At 51.6% G+C, this 20,722-nt stretch overlaps 1 protein-coding gene and 1 long non-coding RNA gene across 9 annotated transcripts in view; one reads left to right on the forward strand and one right to left on the reverse strand.

Annotated features, from left to right (window-relative positions):
- Ece2 (endothelin converting enzyme 2) overlaps positions 1 to 15,558 on the forward strand; it is a 38,939-nt gene extending 23,381 nt beyond the window's left edge. For 6 of the 7 annotated variants that reach the window (XM_063261151.1, XM_063261150.1, XM_063261145.1 and 3 more), the window contains 12 exons: positions 6,310 to 6,498; positions 7,196 to 7,338; positions 7,676 to 7,790; positions 9,236 to 9,346; positions 11,048 to 11,146; positions 11,246 to 11,323; positions 11,885 to 11,988; positions 12,150 to 12,260; positions 12,383 to 12,450; positions 12,631 to 12,821; positions 12,897 to 12,992; positions 13,482 to 14,350. In XM_063261151.1, coding sequence (XP_063117221.1) covers positions 6,310 to 6,498; positions 7,196 to 7,338; positions 7,676 to 7,790; positions 9,236 to 9,346; positions 11,048 to 11,146; positions 11,246 to 11,323; positions 11,885 to 11,988; positions 12,150 to 12,260; positions 12,383 to 12,450; positions 12,631 to 12,821; positions 12,897 to 12,992; positions 13,482 to 13,658 — 1,482 coding nt within the window. In that variant the 3' untranslated portion in view covers positions 13,659 to 14,350. Of the gene's footprint in view, positions 1 to 6,309; positions 6,499 to 7,195; positions 7,339 to 7,675; positions 7,791 to 9,235; positions 9,347 to 11,047; positions 11,147 to 11,245; positions 11,324 to 11,884; positions 11,989 to 12,149; positions 12,261 to 12,382; positions 12,451 to 12,630; positions 12,822 to 12,896; positions 12,993 to 13,481; positions 14,351 to 15,409 lie in introns of those variants that run through there. The other variant, XM_063261147.1, reaches the window with a different exon arrangement.
- On the reverse strand, positions 14,353 to 20,689 carry LOC106029212 (uncharacterized). 2 transcript variants are annotated; one of them, XR_001202908.3, is made up of 3 exons: positions 20,513 to 20,689; positions 17,240 to 17,568; positions 14,353 to 15,537 (listed from the first exon to the last, which is right to left on the reverse strand). It is a non-coding gene; the product is annotated as an uncharacterized LOC106029212 (long non-coding RNA). The 2 variants fall into 2 exon arrangements; XR_010051614.1 differs by lacking the exon at positions 17,240 to 17,568.
- Between the last annotated feature and the right edge of the window lie 33 nt (positions 20,690 to 20,722).

The raw sequence follows: 20,722 nt of genomic DNA on the forward strand, positions 1-20,722 counted from the left end.
GGGATACCATGTTTTAATTGAACCTCCATCATTTTGCAGAACTCATTGAAGGCTTTGCCTATATAGGCTGGTCCATTATCAGTTTTTAATATTTTTGGTTTGCCCCATGCGGCCCAAGCTGCCAGGCAATGATTGATCACATTAGACACTTTTTTACCTGTTTCTGCTGTTGCAAATATGACGTGAGAACAGGTGTCTGTGGAAACATGAACATATTTAAGAGTCCCAAACTCCTGTATATGTGTGATGTCCATCTGCCAAACATCACCAGGGATCAAACCTCGAGGGTTTACTCCCATCGGTATGGCAGGTTTGTATGTGGCACAGGAGTTACATAGTCGCACGATATCTCGTGCATCTGCTCTGGAAACATGGAAATGGTTTGCTAGTGTCCTGGCATTGACATGAAACTTATCATGGAAGGCACGGGCTCGCTCGATTGGTGTTAGTAAGGTAAAAATCCATAACGGGCGAGTGGCAGTGTCAGCAGCCGCATTCCCCTGTGCCATAGGCCCTGGCAGGGATGTATGTGCTCTTATGTGGGTGGTGAAGACCTTATGGTGTCTGTTCTGAAGCAATGTCTGGATAGACAGGAACAGCCCAGCCACTGTGGAAGCGGATCTAATTAAACCGGCAGTCTCAAGCACTTGCATAGCGTTGACCACATACCTAGAATCGGAGACAATATTAATGGCTTCTGAGAACCGTTCAAGAATCATTTTAACGATCTGCAGTTCCACCACCTGAGGCTGATCTGGTTCAAATTGTATGGTAACCGGGGGCTTGCCTAGGATCACATAGGCGCCTATCCCCGTCTTGGAGCCATCTGTATATATTGTAGTTGCTGGGACTAATGGCTCAGAGGCAGTAACCTTTGGAAAAATTATAGGGTGCTGAGTGACAAATGACAAGATAGGGTCTTTAGGGTATTGATTGTTTATATCCCCATGGAAAACACATCTCAGAATGGCCCATGTATCTATGCAGGCAGCCAGGGTCTTGATCTGGCTGGCGGTATAGGGTACTCGGATGGCTTGTGGTCCTGAGCCAAAATGTTGGACAGCTCTATCATGCGCTTCAAGGGCCAATGAAGCGACTGCCTCCGGGTAATGCTCTAGGACTTTTGCAGGTGAGACCTTAGGGTGTATCCACAGTAGTGGTCCTTTCTGCCAAATCACCGCTGTAGGCTGTAGACTAGTCTGTAGCAAACAGACATCAAAGGGTCGCCCTGGTTCAATTCTGTGTAAGGTAGCCCCACCTAAGGCTTTTTCCACTCTCTGTAAGGCAGCTCTTGCCTCAGGAGTGAGCCTCCTGTGGGAGGCTATATCTGGGTCTCCCTTTAGAAGGTCGAACAGGGGTTTGAGATCTGAATTTGGTATATGTAAATATGGCCTAATCCAATTAATGTCTCCCAATAGCTTTTGCATGTCATTTAGGGTCCTAACGCCATCCATCCTAATGGTGACCTTCTGTATAAGTCTGGAGGCGACACTGAGGTCCACACCTGCTGACCCAGGGGTGGCCCTTGTTGAAGGCTGCCACCCTGAGCTGTCCTGTCTCTGGGGCGGGGACCCGCCTGTGAAGGGGGCCCCCTCTGGCCGTTTTTTGGCTCTGTAGCATCTCGTCCACAAATACGGTTGCCCTGAGCATCAAAGACCGACCTACACTCCTCAGCTTTGTGTGATCCCCTCTTGCATCGCCCACAAACATATGGTTCTTCATTCCTAGGGCGAGGCCTAGCATCTGTATTGTTTGGGCAATGACGTTTAATGTGTCCTGGCTCCCCGCAGGCAAAACACCCTTTAGCCTTACATTCCCCTTCTAACCCGCGAGGTCCCCTCTGCTGTACAGCCGCGGCCAGGAGAGCAGCCACTCCCGAGTTGGAGAGCGGCCCCCCTATCTCTCTGCATATCCTAATCCAGGCGTTGAGGTCCTTGTTCTTATGAGGAGCTATCGCTGCCTTGCACTCCTTTGTACATTGCTCGAAAATCAGCTGCCTTACCAGCGGTCGAGCCACTCCCGGATCAGAGAATATCTTATCGGCAGCATCTTGCATTCGGGCCACAAAGTCAACAAATGGCTCTGTGGTACCCTGAATTATTTTTGAAAGACACAAGGAGGCTGTTCCGGCACCACTTACTTGCTTCCAGGCGCGGAGCCCTATGGCATTGATTTGTTCATAGACAGCGCCGGGGAACTGAGTCTGATCATCAGCGTGCCGACCTTCTCCCATAAGCATTTCTTTGTTCCACCCCCGGTTTCCCCGATTGGCGTTTCTCTCAGCCTGCTCTGCAGATAACTCTGCGTACCAGGCTCGCCAATCCAGGTAACTGCCCGAGGGCAGACACGCCTTTGCCAGCTGAATCCAGTCCGCGGGGGTGAGGGGCCCAGAAGACAGATTCTCCAGCATGGCAATGGTGTAAGGCGCAGTCGGCCCAAAGGTTGTAACTGCATTTTTAAGTTCTCTAATCTGCTTTATCTCAAAAGGCTCCCATGCATTACGTCCCTGGCCCATAGCTACTTGTACAGGAAATATCCCGTAGGGGCCACTATCTATCCCAGGTGGATGTACCTCATGAGACAAGCGTCCCCCCTGCCAAAGCCGCCTGTAAAAATACCGACCCGCCGGCGGCGGAGCATAAGACGGCGGCCGTGATTGGGCGGAAAATGGGGGCCCGTGCATCACTTCCTGTTCTGGCGAAAGGGGAGGGAGCTCCCAGGCGGCCGCCTCGTGGCGAGGGATCGCCTCCCTCTCGCGCCGGGGAGCGCTCAGGAGCTCTCTACTCCTCCGCAGACCAGGTTGAGCAGAGCGCAATTCGCGGCGCAACGCTGGAAAAGAACCCTGTGACTCCTTATCGAGCGACTTAGGCTCCTGACAGCTGGTCTCTTTGGCCTCCTTGCCATTCAACTTTCCTTCGTCCTCGGAGTCAGACGACTCCGAGGCTAGAGCCCCGTCCTTCTCCTTAGCATCTTTGTTCCCCTTGACGGGCCCCTCTCGGGAGCTCCCTGACTGGGCCTGCTCAGATACCCTGCGTACTTTTGTAAGCTCTTGAGAGCTTTCTCCACAACCACCCTCGCTCTTAATGTTACTACCTAGCATGTTTCCCATTTTTTAATATGTTACTCACCGCGTGAGGCCCAAGGAATCCGCCACTTACGCGTGAGCCTGAGGGGAGTCTAAAAGCCCTGTAGGTGCGCGCCACCCAGAGCCCAGGCTTATCCCCAACTCACCTGTCTCGCAGCTCTGTACTGGAGCGTTGTCCACTTCCACGTCTCGGGGGTGATCAGTCCCCGGGCGGGCCCCCAAATGTCGATGTCCGCTCCCGGCCGGCAGGAAGGACACACGACAAAGCCTGGCAGTGGACAACCTTTTCTTTTATTTTCCTTCTCCGTACAGCCTGCCCTGGGATCGCTCCCAGCCGAAGCCTCCTCTGGTCCGCTCCCCGCGGCTCCTTCCGGGCTTCGCTCCGAAGCCTCTACCGGTCCGCTCTCCGCGGCTCCTTCTGGGCTTCTACTTCCGGGCTTCTTCTTCCCCCCCAGGGGTGGCACCAGTATATGTACAGATACAGTGTCCAATCATGTTAAAGTGAGCAAGGCAAGCTGATTGGCTAACATCATCAGTTGCCAGGCAGACTATATTGTTGAGCGGGTTGCTTACGCGGTAAGCAGGAAACTAACGTGCTCGATGGGAGGGGTAATCTACCTCAGGCTTTGCTCTTTACTACAGGCCTCACGTCCGCCAAGTGAGGCGACCGGGCTCGGGGCTGCGGCTCCCAACAGGTGAGGATGCATTTAGCTCAGAGGTAGAGTGCCCCTGGATTGGAGTCCCCAGTACAAAAGAAAAAGTAGGTGGACACCAGAAATGTGGCCAGGGGTCACTAGAGAGGGTGTGGACTGCCTCGCCAAGGAGTTGGTGGCCCTGTGAAAGCCACTGCAGGAGTGACAGTTACTGGGACTCATTGGGATGGGGGGGCTGCTGCACGGGAGGACGCCTCGCAGTGAGGTAAGAGTCTCTGCAGTCCTCCTGGCTCAGGGCAGCCCAGACCTCAGGGAGGACACCACACAGGGAAGGTGAAGGTGAGGCGTCAAAGGACTCAGCTGGTGAGAACCATGATATGTCAGTGACTGGCTGGGAAGAGGGAAGAGAAGAGGGCTGAGGCTGTGAGCCTGAGTGATGGTGGCGGGATGCCGGGATGTCTGTCGGGAAACCAGCTGGGTGTCCGAAGTGGAAAGGAGCTGGCATGGCCTCACTAGACTGGCGCGGCTTCTGTATTTCAGTTTAGCTCTGCTGCATGGTGCAGGCTGGTGGGCCTCTTGGAGACTGTTCCTGTCTGTGGGAGGGAACGCACTGCCCCCAGCTCCTATGGGGCTTGGTGCTGGGCTGCAGGTCTGTGTGGCAGCCTCTCATTTTAGATGTGCACCTTCGGGAACCCTGGGCAGCTTCTCTGTGTGGAAAAGCTGAGCAGAGAGGACAGGATGCAGGCAGCCAGAGGCTTTGGCCTCATCTCCGAGACAAATCAAGACAGAATCTCGGGAAGGTGGGAGAGAGAGAGGACAGAGCCTTGTGCTTAAGGGCAGTGGAGGAAAGCGTCACTAAAGGAGCACACACAGAGTAGGACAGCCAGAGAGCCTTTGGGCCTTCCGTCATCCCTTTGCCAGCATCTCCCAAGTGTTTCTCAGCCAGAATGAGCTCTAGGTGGGCGGCGAACAGCACACTGTTACTTCCCCTACATGGCAGAGAGCCTGAGCTAGCTGGTCAGACAGAATCCTATTCACAGCTGTGGGGGCTTCGCTAAGGAGAAGCCTGGCGTCCCTGGGCATGCTTTGGCCCCCTGGGTGCTACTGGTTGCCCTGGGCAGGAAGTATCCTGCTAGGATCCAGGGCAGGGTGTGGGAAGCAGATTAAGATAGGATAAAAACTAGGAGTTCGGAGGCTTCGGAAGTCTTCAGCTGGAGATGAGGAGGTAGGGAAGGGGCTAACTCAAGGTCACTTGGTTGAGCGAGCTATCTGCCTCAGGAGCTGGGTGACTGGGGTCAGTACTCACCTCTTCCTGGCTGGGCACAATGGCACACTCCTGCAATCCCAGCACTCTTGGGAGGCTGAGGCAGGAGGATCACAAGTTCAGATCAGCCTGGGCAGTTTAAGAGACTTAGTGAGACACTGTCTCAAATTAAATAAATTTAAAAAACATCTGGGAGGTAGCACAGTGTGACGGCTCAGAGTTCAGCCCCCAGTACCTCAAAAGCAAATAAATGAGTGAACAAACAAAACCCCTCTCTCCTTGACATCAGCAGCAAGAAAGGGGGGGGGGGGTCCAGGGGGAGAAAGTTTGCACTTCAGAGACCTGATAATAAGGGATATAAACTTCCCAGGGAAGGGCAGGGGATTTAGGTCAGTGGCATAAGTGCCTGCCTGGCAAGCTCAAAGTTGTGAGTTCGATTCCCCGGTACAAAGAAAACCACAAAAATGAAAACTTTCCAGTGAAGTGCACGAGGAGCGGGGCAGTGGGGCTGCAGGTGAGGAGTGTGACCTGATCTCTGGGAGGGGACTCCAGTGCTGGGGTTTTCATCTCTGTCCTCCAGTAAAGCCCCTGCTGTGTGACAGACATGGCCCAGTGGTGGACAAAGAAAAGGAGCCTGAGTGATTGTGCTAGGACTCGGCTGTGTCGCCTTCCCAAGCTGCCCATCCACGTGAAATAGTACTGAAAGCCACCTTGGCACTTTTTGGAGTGGTGGAGGGCTGTGGATGGGAAGATGCATTGCATGCTAAGCTTAAGCAGCTGAATCTGAGTCTGCACCAGCTGTCCCTCACTGTCTCTTTTCTGTGCTTTTCTCTCCCTTGGAGCAGAGGGGAATGGAGGAAGCAGCAGGTTTAAGGCCTGGCAGGATGAGAAGTAGAAGGGCCTGAGGCTGCCAGGGAGCCAAATTCCCTATGGGACCTGGTCAGATGTTCAGTGCCACCAATAGGCTGGGACAACCAAAGAGGCTCTAGAGAATAAGAAAGCAAAGCAGTATGGGAAGCAGGAGTGTCCACCGGGCAGTGCTTACAGAGCACAGGATTTGTGCTTGACCCTGCTGAGGCCCTTGGGAATAGCTGCTGTTACTTGAACAGTGCTCTCCTGCGGGAAGCAGACGGCAAATAAGTACACAAATACATCAGCAAGACAGAGCGGACGGTGGTAAGAAACGGGGTCACCCAGGAAGACTTCCAGAAGGAGAGTGAAGCAGAAAACACCTGGGGGGTCAGGGGTGGGAGCCAGAACAGGCCTGCTAGGGCTGGGCTCTGAGGATGAGGGGTCCGTCCTTGCAGGTGCTCGCTGCCTATCTGGACTACATGGAGGAGCTGGGGCTGCTGCTCGGTGGACAGCCAGCATCCACCCGGGAACAGATGTGGCAGGTGCTGGAACTGGAGACGCAGCTGGCCAACATCACGGTGCCCCAGGACCAACGGCGGGATGAAGAGAAGATCTATCACAAGATGAGCATCTCAGAGCTGCAGGTGGGGCAGGCCAGGACCCACCAGTTTTCCTTCTGCCGTCTTTCCGAGGCAGCTGGTCAGGACTTTTCCCTGCGTTTCTGAGTTTCCCAGCTACATGACTGCTATGTTGGAAAGCAAAATGGTGATCATGTGAGGCCTCCTCTCACAGGACCATCCTTTGGTGGCTTGTTGCCTGTGGATGCAGGGAAAGATTGTTAAAATTGTATCAAACTTGGCCAGAGGTGGTGCGGAGCTGGAATACTAGCACTGGGAGTTTGAGGCCAGCTTGGGCTACATAGTGAAACCCCCGTCTCAATGAAACAAAACAATCCAAAAGGCTATGGGGATGTCTCCTGGAGACTCCTATGCCTGAGGTCGCCCCTTTTGGTGGTGAGTTATGGAGAGGTAAGGGAAGGGGTGGTCTGGAGGAGAGGCCAGGTATGTGGGCAGTGCTAGGCAAGGGGTACGTTATCAACCATTATGAAAATACTTGGCCATCTGCTTCGGCTGAGTGTCACAATTGGTGGTTCTCCCTTATAGTAGGTGCTTGGGCTCCAAGATCAAGGGGCCTGCAGGCCTGGGAAAGGGTCACCAAGCAGCTAGTAGCTGTTGCCATGGCAATGGGAAGGACTCCCAAGCTAGAGCATATCCATGGGGGAGGGGTGTACTGGAAGCCAAGCTGGCAGATGAGGAAGCCTGAGGTCTCATTTGCTTGCAGGCTCTGGCGCCCTCCGTGGACTGGCTTGAGTTCCTGTCCTTCCTGCTGGCACCCTTGGAGTTGAGTGACTCTGAGCCCGTGGTGGTGTATGGCACAGATTATTTGCAGCAGGTGTCGGACCTTATCAACCGCACAGAACCAAGGTGAGGGGGACCCTGAGATGTTGGGGGAAGGAAGACTTAAGACTCCGAGGTGGTCTCTGGCAGGGACTGGCACAGTGGACTGGCATAGCTAGACAGAAGGTCTGGACCTCCCAAACCTCAAATGAGGCTGCCTGGGGGAGAATTTCTGGGTGTCCTTTGTGGTTTCCGATTCTACACCTTGCTCAAAGCTGATCTCTGCGGACGGAGGGAGGGGGCTCCAGGACAGCTTCCCCCGAGCCTCCTAGGATTCCTGCCAGCCCGTTCCTGGGGACAGCTGTGGAGGAAAGGAAGAAAACACCCCACCTGCCTGTACCTTATTTCCTGGTGTGAATGCCAGTGTTCTGAACAATTACCTGATCTGGAACCTGGTGCAGAAGACAACTGCAAGCCTGGACCGGCGCTTTGAGTCTGCACAAGAGAAGCTGCTGGAGACCCTGTACGGCACAAAGAAGGTGGGCTCCCTGGCCCTGCTCCACCTTCCGAGCCACCCTGGCTGATGCCACCTGTCTCGGGGTGCGCAGGTGTGGGTGCACCCACAGAATCAGCAGTACCTCTGGGTTTTAGCCTGTGGGGCCTGAGGCCTGTGCCCCAGGCTCTCTGTTCCCTGAGTCCTGGTCTGTAAAGCAGGAATAACTTGCAGGGTTGGCCTGAGGATCCTCTGAGTTAGCATAAGTGAGGCCCCTACCCCGTGCGGGGGCACCAAGCTTGGATGAGGATAAAGGGTTCCATGTGTGCTGCTTTCACAACAAGATGCCCATTCAGTGGGAAGGACAAAGGTGGGGACCGCATGCTGTATCTGGGGAATGTGGGGGCGGGGGGATGGCATCAGGACAGGTTTCTTTAGGAAGGCACATATGAAGAATGGGTTCTCCTGGCGGCAGAGAGAAGGGAAGGCCCACCAGAAGGAAGAGTACACTGCGCCCCAGAGTCCGGAAGAGGGCATGGTGGGTTTGCTTCTGTGTGGGTAGGAGCTTGGGAACAGGGCGAGAGGGGGTGAGTTTGGTGAAGTGGGCATAGGGCCTCCAGGAAGGCACCTGGCTCTGTGTTTCACAGAGGGGAACAGGAGTATGACTACAAGAGATTAGGGACAGAGTCAGGTTATGTATGAAGTGATCTTTTCGGAGGGAAACAGCAAGGGAAGGGATTGGGAATGGAGTCAGAGTAGTCGGAGTAGTCAGGAGGCACCTGCAGTCTTCAGCAGGAGATGATAGATGATTACGCAGCTAGAAAGAAGAGAGAAAAGGCGTCATTTACAGAAACATGGGTGGGATTGGAGATTGGCATGCTGGGTGAAATAAGCCCACTCAGGAAGACAAGTGTGATATGTTTTCTCTCATGTGTGAAACTTAGAAGAAAAATAAAGAGACCACCTGAAAGTAGAAGGGAGGTGATTAGAGAAGAAGGGGGAGGTGTGGGAGGAGAGGGTGGAGGAGGGTAAGGGGGCTGCACTGTTTCTGAGGTGTACATGGGTATGTTACCTACATACGTGAAAACTCAGCACAAGCAAAGTGCACTAACGAAAAGAGAGATGACTGTGGCAGGGGGAGGACGCGGTGATGGGTAGACAGCGTGATAAAGGAGTCACTGAGCGATAGGGATTCCATGGAAGGTGAGGGTTGGGGAGGTGGAGAAAGATGGCACCTAGGTTTCTGTCCTGGGGAACCAACTGGTTATGAGCCTGAGTTGTCAAACTGGGCAGTGAAACTTGTGGAAACCTGAGAAGAGGCCAGTGCTGAAGGTAGAATGGGGCGCTGCTGGGGTTGGGCAGTTGGATATCACTTCGTCTTCCCTGGAGTCCGGGGAAGAGCTGGCACCCAGACCCAGGCCCCTGCTGCCAGAGCTCAGCAGACCCCCGACCTGAGCTGTCTCTAGGGCCGGGCTCTCTGTCCCTTCCTAGTCCTGCACGCCGCGGTGGCAGACCTGTATCTCCAACACAGACGACGCCTTGGGCTTCGCTCTGGGGTCCCTCTTTGTGAAAGCCACATTTGACCGACAAAGCAAGGAAATAGTGAGTCTTGGGCTTCCGCCAACGGTCACTGTTCTGTTCATATAGGAAAACACTGAAAGGAAACTCCTAACTGAATGGGCTGTTGCTGTTGCTTTGGGCAGTGGGATTATGAGGTCTTTTCGTTCTTTGAAGTATATAATGTTTTTAGAAAGTTTTTATAATGAGTTTATTATCTATATAATTAGGGAGAATAATATTTTTATCTTCTTCTTCTTTTTTTTTTTTTTTTTTTATCTTTTTCCTTTTTATCAGTACCGGGGATTGAACTCACGACTGCCTGCTTGCAAGACAAGCACTTATGCCACTGAGCTAAATCCCCAGCCCCGAGAATAATATTTTATTAGGAGATGATAACGGCTGAGCTTACAGTCTTACCCACCTGACATCCTCCCACCGTGCGTGCGGTGCTGGAGGTAGAGCTCAGGGGCTCAGCAATGCCGAGCAAGCACCATGCCGCTGAGCTACATCCTCAGCTCTTTTTAGTTTTTGTTTTGAGACAAAGTCTGGCTAAGTTGTACAGTCTGGCCTGGAACTTGCCAGAGATAGATAATGAGAAATAAATAATAGCCAGGCGTGGTGTTGCGTACTTGGAGGCTGAGGCAGGAGGATCACAAGTTGGAGACTAGCCTAGAGGGTCCAGGGATATGGCTCAGCGGTACAGCGCCTACCTAGCAAGCACAAGGTCCTGAGTTCCATTCCTGGCTGTCCCCTAGGATGGAAAATCTCACAATGAAACCAACTTAGGCTACATAGTGAGTTAAAAGCCAGAGTGAACTACATAGAGAGAACATGTCTTGAAAAAAAAGATTTAGTGAAAAAAAGTTGTAAAAAGGGGTTTAAGTGTAGTGCTTGGCTAATTTGCAAGGTCCTAGGTTTAATCTCTACCATGGCACCAAGTATGTCACACAAAATAATTCTGTATTTTAAATGCATATACCTGGCCAGGAGAACACTCTAGAAGTAGATAATTAAAATGTTAAGAGAAGCTGGGCATGATGATACATGCCTGTAATCCAAGAATTTGGGAGGCTAAGGCACAAGATTGTGAATACCAGGTCACTTGGACTACGTAGCAAGACCTGTCTCACTTAAAAAAAATTACCCCAGTGATTGCATTATAAACTGTTTTCTTTTCAACTCTTTGTTTCAATTTTCCAAATTTTCTATTAATACTCATAGTCAGATAAAATTCATTGTATTGTTAAATTATAATATTAATTTTATTATAATATAAATTATAATATATAATAATTACTGGCAATTATAAAATGCTTACTAATTAGAAAAAAAGCCTCCCAAAATATCAATACCTTCACAAACGCTGCATTCTTTTCTTCCTCCTTATAATCCTCCTCCTTCTTTCCTTCCTCATTGCGGTACTGGGGATCGTTGAACCCAGGACCCTTGCACTAAGTTACATCCTCAGTCTCACCTTTTTAAATTTTATTTTTCTAAGTTGCTAAGTTCTCTGGGCTGATCTCAAGATCCTCTTGCCTCAGCCTCCTGGAGTGCTGGGATTCCAGGCATGTGCCACTGTGCTTGGCTTACTTCCCTTGCCCCCGCATTCAGCCTTATTTTATGAGTCAGGATATTCCCAGGGCTCCCCTGGAGGAACAGTGGTGGGCGCTGAGGTGCACAGGGAAGTGGGCACAGAGTACAAGAAGTGCAGGAGCAGGCTGACACCGGGTCTCTCTCCCCCAGGCAGAGGGGATGATCAGCGAGATCCGCTCTGCTTTTGAAGAGGCCCTGGACATGCTGGCTTGGATGGATGAGAAAACCCGGCAGGCGGCCAAGGAGAAAGTAAGCTGTGGCTGTGGCTGGAGCGGCATCTGGAGGTGGGGATGGAGAACTGCGTTTTGCTGGGAGCTGGGAAGGGAAGCCTTAACCTGGTGTCTCCAGGCAGATGCCATCTACGATATGATTGGCTTCCCTGACTTCATCCTAGAGCCTAAGGAGCTGGATGACGTGTATGACGGGGTGAGTCCGACCTCAGTCCTGTGGCGGGCTGCTCTGAGGCCTCAGCGCTCGGGGCTCACACACTGGGAGGGAAGGAGATGCTGGTTGCACCTCTTGGAGGTGGGGACGTGCCACCAGCATCGCTGAGAGCTGGTTGTGTGCCTGGCTGCTGCCAGAAGGCATTAAAATACAGTGTTAATGAGCAAACAGGCTCAGAGCCTGGTTTATGGCCCGCTTCTACCCCTAACTGTGTAACCTTGCAAAGACTGCTCTTGGCCTTGGTTTCTCTGTCTACAAAATTAATCAGAAAATAAAAGCAAACAGTGCCTCTTCCTCCTCCTCCTCTTCCTGTTACTTACCTCATGAGGTCATTGCAAGGACAAAAGAAGGCAGTATGTTTTAAAAATATAATATGTGCAGAATATGTACTGTTTAGATATTGGCAATGATTTACTATTTTATTCCCATTTTACAGCTGAAAACACTGAGGCTTGGAGAGGTTGCTAAGTAGTTGTCAGGCTGCCTCTGTTACCTTCTCCAACATATTTTCATTTGCTTTTTTATCTCCCAACATCCCCCCAGTATGAAGTCTCTGAAGATTCTTTCTTCCAAAACATGTTGAATTTGTTCAACTTCTCTGCCAAGGTGATGGCTGACCAGCTCCGCAAGCCTCCCAGCCGAGACCAGTGAGAGTGGGCAGCCCAGATCCTGGGGGCAGCAGGGAGGTGGGCGAAGGTCTGCAGAGGTGGGTGGTCCAAGGCTCTTGCAGGAAATAGGGCAGGGCCTCTGGGCCTAGCAGGGCACTAGGAGAGTCGGGAGCCTCAGTCTCTCCTTCTTCCTTCCCTAGGTGGAGCATGACCCCCCAGACGGTGAACGCCTACTACCTTCCAACCAAAAATGAAATTGTCTTTCCTGCTGGAATCCTGCAGGCCCCCTTCTATGCCCGCAACCACCCTAAGTGTGTCTGAGGCAGGCGGGACCGGGTGCTGGGGCCTGGGCCAGAGGGTGACCCGGGAGTGGAGCCAGAGGTGGGGTTCAGAAGCCCCCTTTCTGTGTCACTCAGCATCTCTCCCTTCGTAGGGCCCTGAACTTTGGTGGCATTGGTGTGGTCATGGGCCATGAGCTGACACATGCTTTTGATGACCAAGGTAGGGGTCCAGGAAACTGTCCTCTCCAGCCTAGAGTTCTGTGTCTCTTGCAAAGGCGTGAGATACTGGGGTTGGACCCTAGGGGCTCTAGAGTCTGTGAGCCAGCACTGATGGGGACACTCCCGCCTCCCAGGGGTGTGAGCTGTGGTCTCTTGGGGTGCAAAAATGAGTTTTCCTTAGGGCGTGAGTATGACAAGGAAGGGAACTTGAGGCCCTGGTGGCAGAATGAGTCACTGGCCGCCTTCCGGAACCACACGGCCTGCATGGAGGAGCAGTACAGTCAGTACCAAGTCAACGGGGAGCGGCTCAATGGCCTCCAGACCCTGGGGGAGAACATTGCTGACAACGGAGGGCTGAAGGCTGCCTACAACGTGAGTGTCCCGGCAGCCCAGGGCCAAGGACTGGGGGAGGACGGGCCTGGGCACTTGTCACCCCTCTTCTCCCAGGCTTACACAGCGTGGCTGAGGAAGCATGGAGAGGAGCAGCGGCTGCCAGCCGTGGGGCTCACCAACCACCAGCTCTTCTTCGTGGGATTTGCCCAGGTATTTGCCCCAGGGATGCCCTTCTCTCCACTCCCTCCAGGATGGTGTGAGTAGGAGTTGGAGGCATCCGGTGAAGGGGCCAGGAAATGGGGCCAAAGTTTGGGTATGGGAAATGGGATGCAAAGGTCCAGAACCCACAAAAGCAGGCTGAGGAAGAAGAGGTTTTCGGGAGGATTTTGCAGACCCCAAAGGGTAGGGTTGCCCTGCTTGGGGCCGAAAGAGGTGACCCTGTCCTTGTTGCTGCGGGGTAGAGCTGGAGGAGGACACTGAAGTGTGGCCTGTTTGGCACAGCCAGGAGAGGAGTCAGTGGCAGGGCAGGGACTCAGGCAGGATGTCCCCCTAAGTGTTTTGCCTCACAGCAGGCAGCCAGGAGGGGCCCTGCTTTTGCTGCCTGTGTTGAAGCTTGGGGACAGAGGGCTCCTGCGATCCCTTGGAGCTGAGTGCTCCACATGAGACACCTTGTGTCCCCACATGTGTCCTGGCCCGCAGGTGTGGTGCTCGGTCCGCACACCAGAGAGCTCTCACGAGGGGCTGGTGACCGACCCCCACAGCCCTGCCCGCTTCCGCGTGCTGGGCACACTCTCCAACTCCCGAGACTTTCTGCGGCACTTCGGCTGCCCCGCTGGCTCCCCCATGAACTCAGGGCAGTTGTGTGAGGTGTGGTAGACTTCGGGGGTGTGGGAAGGGGATAGCCGGCCATCACCAGGGCCTGAGCCCTTGGTTTAGAAGAAAGCAAACAGGAGCTGGGCTGGGTCCGGTGCCTCCCTACTGCAGGTGACGTGAGTCCAGTCTCCTCTGCACTGCCACATTGTGCCTCCGCTTTGGGGGTGCCCCTGCCTCCTGCAGAGCCCCCGCCGTTCACTGTGACATCCTTAAGTGTCACCCAGCCTGGAGGAGCTCTGGGTGGGGGACTACTTCTCAATGGAAGGAGTACACCTCTTGTGGCCCTGACTTAGTGAGCTCAAGGCTGTGGGGCCTGCTGTGCCTCCCGGCTCCTCCCAGACTCGGCGCCCACTTGGGAGTGGGCTCAGCTCCCATCAGCCCCGTGCCCCCTGTGCTGCTGCCACGCACTGCTGCTCACCCTCATGGATGACCCACTCTGCTCGGCAGTCAGTGGAAGCCAGAGGGTCTTCCACCTTTCCTGCTGGCCCCGTCCCTGGGCTGAGAAGGAAAGTGGGTATGTGTAGGGGATGCTGGTCCCTATCTTTCAGGGCATGGTCTCAGGGGTGACTGAGTCTCCCTGGACCAAGCAGATAGAGCAGGGAGAGAGAAGGACAGAGTTTATTTTTGCAGGGAAGAGAGTGGGGAGGGTGTGATCTTGTAGGACCCTATGCCAATAAATAGACCTGCATCAGTCAGCCTGTCTCTTCCTTCAGTCGTTTTTATTTATTCATTTTCCCACACCAAGAATATTTATTAAGTAACCACTCTGTGCCAGGCATTTGTCTACAGACACTCATTCACTCACTCCCCCAGAGACGGGGGACTGAGGTTGGAACCCCAGAGCAGGCACAGAGAGCAAGGCAGGGTGGAGGACTAGAACGCAGCTGCTAGCCGCCGAGTCTGGCTAACAGCTAGGGCTGGGCAGTGAGGAGGATGGGTGGCCCTTACCCTGCTGGGGAGGGAAGCCTTAACCACAGGAACCCCAGCCTCTATTTGTGGCTGAAAAGGCAAGTAGTTCCTTGAGGCCTCAAAGGCTCAGAGCTCCTGAAAGCCAGGGATTCCACCCACACAGTTATCAAGGCCCCCACACTGCCAGGCAGACTGCAAACAGGCCCTCCACCCTTCAGAGTGAAGGGGAAAAAAGAACCATTTGTCCAATACCTCTTGTGTTCTAGGCACCTATGCTGGGGCTTATTTCCTTATTCATTCACCCATTTATTAACTCACACATTCATAATTTTTTTAAAACGCTATTGGTCACCAACCATGTGTCAGGCACTAGGGATACAAAGATGAATAAGATGATGCCTTCCCTTCTTCGGTGACGGTTCTTCTGTTTCATTTTTATCTTCATGAGTTCACCTGATTCTCATAGCAGCTGTATTCAGCTTTCCCATTGCTGAGACGGATGTTTGACACCCACAGCTTAAAGGAGGAGAGGCTATGGTTTCAGAAGAGGCAGTCTGTGCTGGGTTGGCTCCAAGGCAGAGACATCATGGCAGAGGGTGTGGCAGAGCAGAGATGCTTAGTTCACATCATCTGGGGAGCAGAACAGGAGAACCACATCAGGAAGGAAGAGGGCAGGGCACCATATACAGTTCCCAAGATTGAGCCTCCGTGGCCCACCCAGACACAGCTAGGACCTGCTAGACATCTCTTAGTCCAGTGAAGCTGATGTATCCCGATGGACAAGCAGGGTACTTTTGTCTCCATCAAACAGATCCAACCCTAATCACGTCATTGCTGTCAAACAGGTCTGGATTGGAACTGAGGTTCTGATGAATTGTGGAGCTTGGGCCTGTTCCATATTGAGATTCAGTTTCTTCATCTGTAAGACGGGCACTATCTGAGTCGCTTCCTTGTTGTTGGGACAAAAATAAACCTGCAGATTAAATGAACAGAAGTGTATTGTGGTTCACAGTTACAGTCTGCAGTCAGTTGGCTCCCAGGCAGCAATAGTGTGACAGGGAAGTACTGAGGAAGAGTTGCTTACATCCAGGCCTGATGGCAGCCAAGGAGCAGAGAGAGGCAGGGCCGGGCCCAATGAGCTACCTCTTCCAGCCAGAACCTACCTTCTGACAAGTGAACCAGCTGTACCTGTACAGTGGTTCAGGCTCCTTCCAAAAGCCCTGCCTACCAGTGTATGAGGCTTTTTTTGTTGTTTTGGTACTGGGGATCGAACTCACAACCTGGTGCTTGCCAGGCAGGCGCTTACACTGCTGAGCTAAATCCCTGGCCCTTGTTTTGTTTTTTGAGACAGGGTCTTGCTCTGCAGTCCAGGCTGGCTTTGAGCTCACTTTGTAGCCTAGGCTGGTCTTGAACTTGCCACGATCCTCCTGCCTCTGCCTCCTCCTGAGTGCTGGTATTACAGGCGTGTGCTACCATGCCCAGCTTAGTATGAGGTTTTCGAGGGTCATTAGTTTCCTTTTTTCTTTCTTTCTTCTTTTTTTGGAAGGACATTCTTGATCTAAGCCATAAGCAGCAAAATGGCAGTGTCCAATCTCACTTCTCACTAAAACTCAGTGCTCCCCAAAGTGCAAATGGGAGTGTTTGTCTTGTTCAAAGGGGGAAACTTGAGTTTGACTGTGATTGCTGCGGAGTCCTTGGCCTCTTGGTGATGTCCCTAATGTGTTCCAGTCTCTACCCTGCCTAGCTGTGAGCTGTCCTCATAAAGAGCTGTAAATGGGGCCATGGCATGTTATATGGAAGCCCTGGTGGCTCACCAAGTAGAAGAAATAGCTGCACTTGGGGCTGGGGATTTAGCTCAGCAGCATAAGTGCCTGCCTTGTAAGCATGCAGTTGTGAGTTCAATCCCTGGTACCGATTAAAAAAAAAAAAAAGAGCACTCAAAAGGAATGATGCAGCCATTTGTGGTGGTGCCTGCCATAATCCCAGCACTTGGGAGGCCGAGGCAGGAGGATCACTGTGAGTTTGAGGTCAGCCTGGGCTACATAATGAGTTGAAGATCAGTCAGATAGTGAGACCCTTTAAAAAAAAAATGAATTCATGGGAGTAGCAAATTCCAGAATCCATAGATATTAAATGATTTGTGGAGTTTGGGTCTGGGACAGTGCATGAGATTTAGAATGCTAGAGAGATAATGATTGAAGACAGTGTTGGCAGGAGAGAGGTTCACCCTTCCTGATGCCTGATTTCAGAGGGCAGCTTAGGATCTTGGCCAGCTGATCAGTATGGTCTTAAAACTTCACATTTGCAACAAGGCCAAAGTGTCAAGTAAGAATATTAATTGCTGGGTGTTGGGCTGGGGATATAGCTCAGGGGGCCAGGGATGTAACTCAGCAGCATAAGCACCTGCCTGGCAAGCACAAGGTCCTGAGTTTGATTTCTGATACTACTACTAATAATAATAGTAACTGCCAGCTTTCATCTATTGAGTCCCTGTTTTTTTGCTTAAACCTCTGTTAAGCACTTTAAAGATACTCTCTCATTAAATCTCCACAGCAATTTATAAGGCGATTTTACCATTGTCTCTATTTTACGAATGGGGAAACTAAGAAATACAATGCTCTGTGTCAGACAAATCAAATTGCATTTAGATTTTCAGCTTGGGTGCTCTTAATTACCATCAGTTTGTCGTCCTCGACAGCAGGATGAAAGTTTAGATCTAACTCAGGCTTCGGCCACTTCTGACCACATTCATCATATTTCTGAATGGGACCGTCACCGACAGGAGGTGCATTTCCATGCTTTCCTGGGCAGGGAATGGTGACAGCCAGGCAGCTGCGGGAAGCCTGGATGCAGCTGAGCTGAAGCAAGGCCAGGCCGCTGTTTGCTGAGAACTCTGCAGGTGCTTGGTTGCAGAGGCAAGGTGAGGGGAACATTGTGATGGATGTCACCTCTACCTCACAGCCCGTCTGGCTATTGAGATGCCTCTGTTATGTGTTCCGCTGTGCTGAGGAAGAGGGAGAAATAAGGGACTGTGCTTCAACACAAATACATGGCAGCAGTCATTGCAAAAGCACTGGGCCCCTAGGAGGTCTAATTCTGGTCTTGAAGAAGCAATATGCCAAGAAACATGGTTTTACCTTTATGCCAGGCTGGAAGAGTCCCTCATAAAGGCAGTTCCAATGGGCTATCACAGTTCACAAATAGGGAATCCTAATGATTTTCCAATTCCCAGCCCTGAGTGCCAAAAAAGTCCCTTAAGGGTCACTGTTGAACAGAAGATGACTGAAGAGGAATACAAAGCCATTCATTCATTCATTCATTCATTCATTCATTCATCTGCTACCTCCTTTATGAAGGCCTACAAGCCAGGTATTAGGCTGGGTACTAGGCTCAGAAAGATAAGACTTCCTTGTCCTCCAGGAGCTCAGAGTACAAAGAGGGAGAGGTATGAGTATACAGGGAAGAAACAAACCACCTGAACGGTAGGGTAGCGTAAGGATCTGAGACAGGTGACACAGCTGGAGTTCAGGGGATAGGAGGATTCACTAGCTGACAGTGGTAAAGAGCATGCCTCGCAGAAGGAATAGCAATGTGGAAAGGTAATCAGCAAGAAGGGCCAGGCCACGTTTAGAAACACAAAGATGACCAGACAAGGGTAGATGAGGGATATCCTGGGGGATGAGAGTTTTAGAGAACAGCAGATAGTAACAGTAGGCCGAAAGAGGGGACTCGTAAGATTTGCTGTCCGTTCTGGGCAGTACCTGTGACGGCCACACAGCAATCTGGCTGTTTGAAGACCACCATGCAAACAGCAGCAGGCCAGTGGCAGCTGTGCAGTGCTGTGTGCAGCCAGGTGGACATTCAAGTTTGTGAGCAATGGCTTGGAGTTGAATGGTTATCAGATGAGTAGAGGTGTAAGACATATGGTTGTAGGGGCTGAGGATTTAGCTCAGCAGCGCAGGTGCTTGCCTGGAAAGTGTCAGGTCGTGAGTTCAATCCCTGGTACCAAATTTTTAAAAAAAGGTACCAAAGTAGAGGGTGGAGATGCACTGTTCTATATCTCACACCAAGTCTGGGGGAGCAGCACAGTAGGCTTACGGGTACAGTTTGCAGCAAGGACAGAAGAAAGGGCAAGTAATGTGTGACACCTGATTGGAGAATAGTTGGACCACAAAATTGGGAGTTTGGCCAAATGGCAGGAAGGTATATTCCTGGGACAGTGTCTGAAATGAAGCTTGAAGGCAGGACATCGATATGATCAAGGATTCTTGGAAATAACTGCCATTCATTTGGATTTGACAAGAGGCTTGGAAGCTTGAATGCATGGTGGCCCACAGAAGGGGTTGTGGGAGGTGTTTTCAGCCTGGAAGATACAAGGTATCTGGCCAATAAGATAACAACTTCCTGCTTTCTAATTGCAGCCATCTAGTGAGGGCACTCTATACATTGTGTCATTTTGTTTTCAAAATAACAGAGGCATAGTTTATTCCTCACATTTTACTTAGCAGAAGCCAGGCTGAGAGAGGTTAGGGGAGCTTACATGGGTGTCACAGCTGGTAAATGACAGAATTTGATTTCAAACACCAGATGTGTCTGTCTTTAAAGATGCATTCTTCTATCTTCCCACTTTTTATTTTGGAAAACTTAAAAACAAGCACCATGTTGAAAAACAGGACAACTCTTTCTGCTAGTTAACAATATCCATCTCCTCTCCAAGGTACTTTGTTGTTTTTTGAAACAGGGGTATTGATTTGTAGTTCAGGTTGGTCTCATACTTGCAGTGATCCTCTTGCCTCAGCCTCCTGAGTGATGGGATTACAGGAGTGCACCACCACTACCACCACCACGAGCTTCCAAGGTGCTGATTGGGATGTGACTGCTGTATAGCATAAAGTCTGGGATCTGATGGAAATCAGAGATTCCGGAGAAATCTCTATAGATGGCTAGAGAAAGCATTCTGAAGAGAGAAATGGAATAATGCCTATGAACTGTCCAGCTTCCGTCCACAGGCCCGGGCTGGACCAGTCATTGCCAAGAGAAATGCAGGGCTGTAGCTAGAGTCCAAGCATTGAATGGAAAAGTTTTTAAGAATGGGCTTCAAACTCTACATCTACTTTCATACGAACACTTAGCCAACATTCAGTGCTAAGTATGCTGCGCTAGTTTAAAAAGAAAAAAAAAAAAAAAAAAAAAACCATTTTCTGCATTCTTCAATGTGTCTGAACTCATGACTTCAGGTGAAATGGTGAGTGTTTCCACCAGGAAAAGGGAAAAATAATTGCCTCCTTTCTTTTCACCTTCTAGACACACATCCACACCCATCCACCCACAGCCCAAGCTGAAGACGACACCTTGAAGGTTTGCCTGAAACAGTTAAAGGCATGGAAGGCCGAAATCTGAGGTTCAAATCTCGATTCTAGGGCACACGACAGGCGCTGGGTTCAAACTCCACTCCCATGTGGCCTTGACATAAAGCCTTTCAGTTCCATCCCTTCTAAATCGTAATGGGAAAAAATGCCAAAAGGCAAGGGGCTTGGCATAGTGTCTTTAGCTTCAAAGTTTGGCACTGGACATGGCATTTTATTTGTCCACTTCTACTCCCCCTGGCTCTTAGAAAGAACCCTTACCCTATAGCAACAGGGAACTCTTCGGCTAGGGGAAAAGTGCAAAACAGATCACACAGGCTTCACACAGTCCCCATCCAAGCGTTCTGGATTTGAAGAATCTTGTTTGTCAACCCAGCGTGTTGGCGCACACCTGTAATCCCAACACTAGGGAGGCTGAGGCAAGAGGATTGCTCCGAGAAGTACGAAGCCAGCATGGGCTACACAGTGAGTTCAAGGCCAGCGAGACTGGGTCTTAAAAAAAAAAAGTCCCGTTTCTCCCATCACACTCAGCCAACTAGGGTGCCTCCGTCTGTTCTATTCGTACTGGGGTAGGAAACCTACCGAGTAGTAGCCGGCTGACAGCCCTCCATCAACTACAGCAGCCCAAATCCCCACGCCGCACGTCCAAGTGGCGCCCCGCGGGGCGGATCCTGTGGCGCACGGAAGGCTGGGAATCGTAGTTCTTGGAAGGCACTCGGGGGCCCGGTAGAAGGGCGGGGCTCTCAACGCTTCCGGTAGTGGGCGGGGCGCCTTCGGCGACTCGCGCGAGGC

This window comes from Cavia porcellus, unplaced genomic scaffold (genome assembly GCF_034190915.1).
Source record: "Cavia porcellus strain 051 isolate PalLab524CR breed Dunkin Hartley unplaced genomic scaffold, mCavPor4.1 scaffold_14, whole genome shotgun sequence".
In the NCBI taxonomy this organism is placed as follows: Eukaryota; Metazoa; Chordata; class Mammalia; order Rodentia; family Caviidae; genus Cavia; species Cavia porcellus.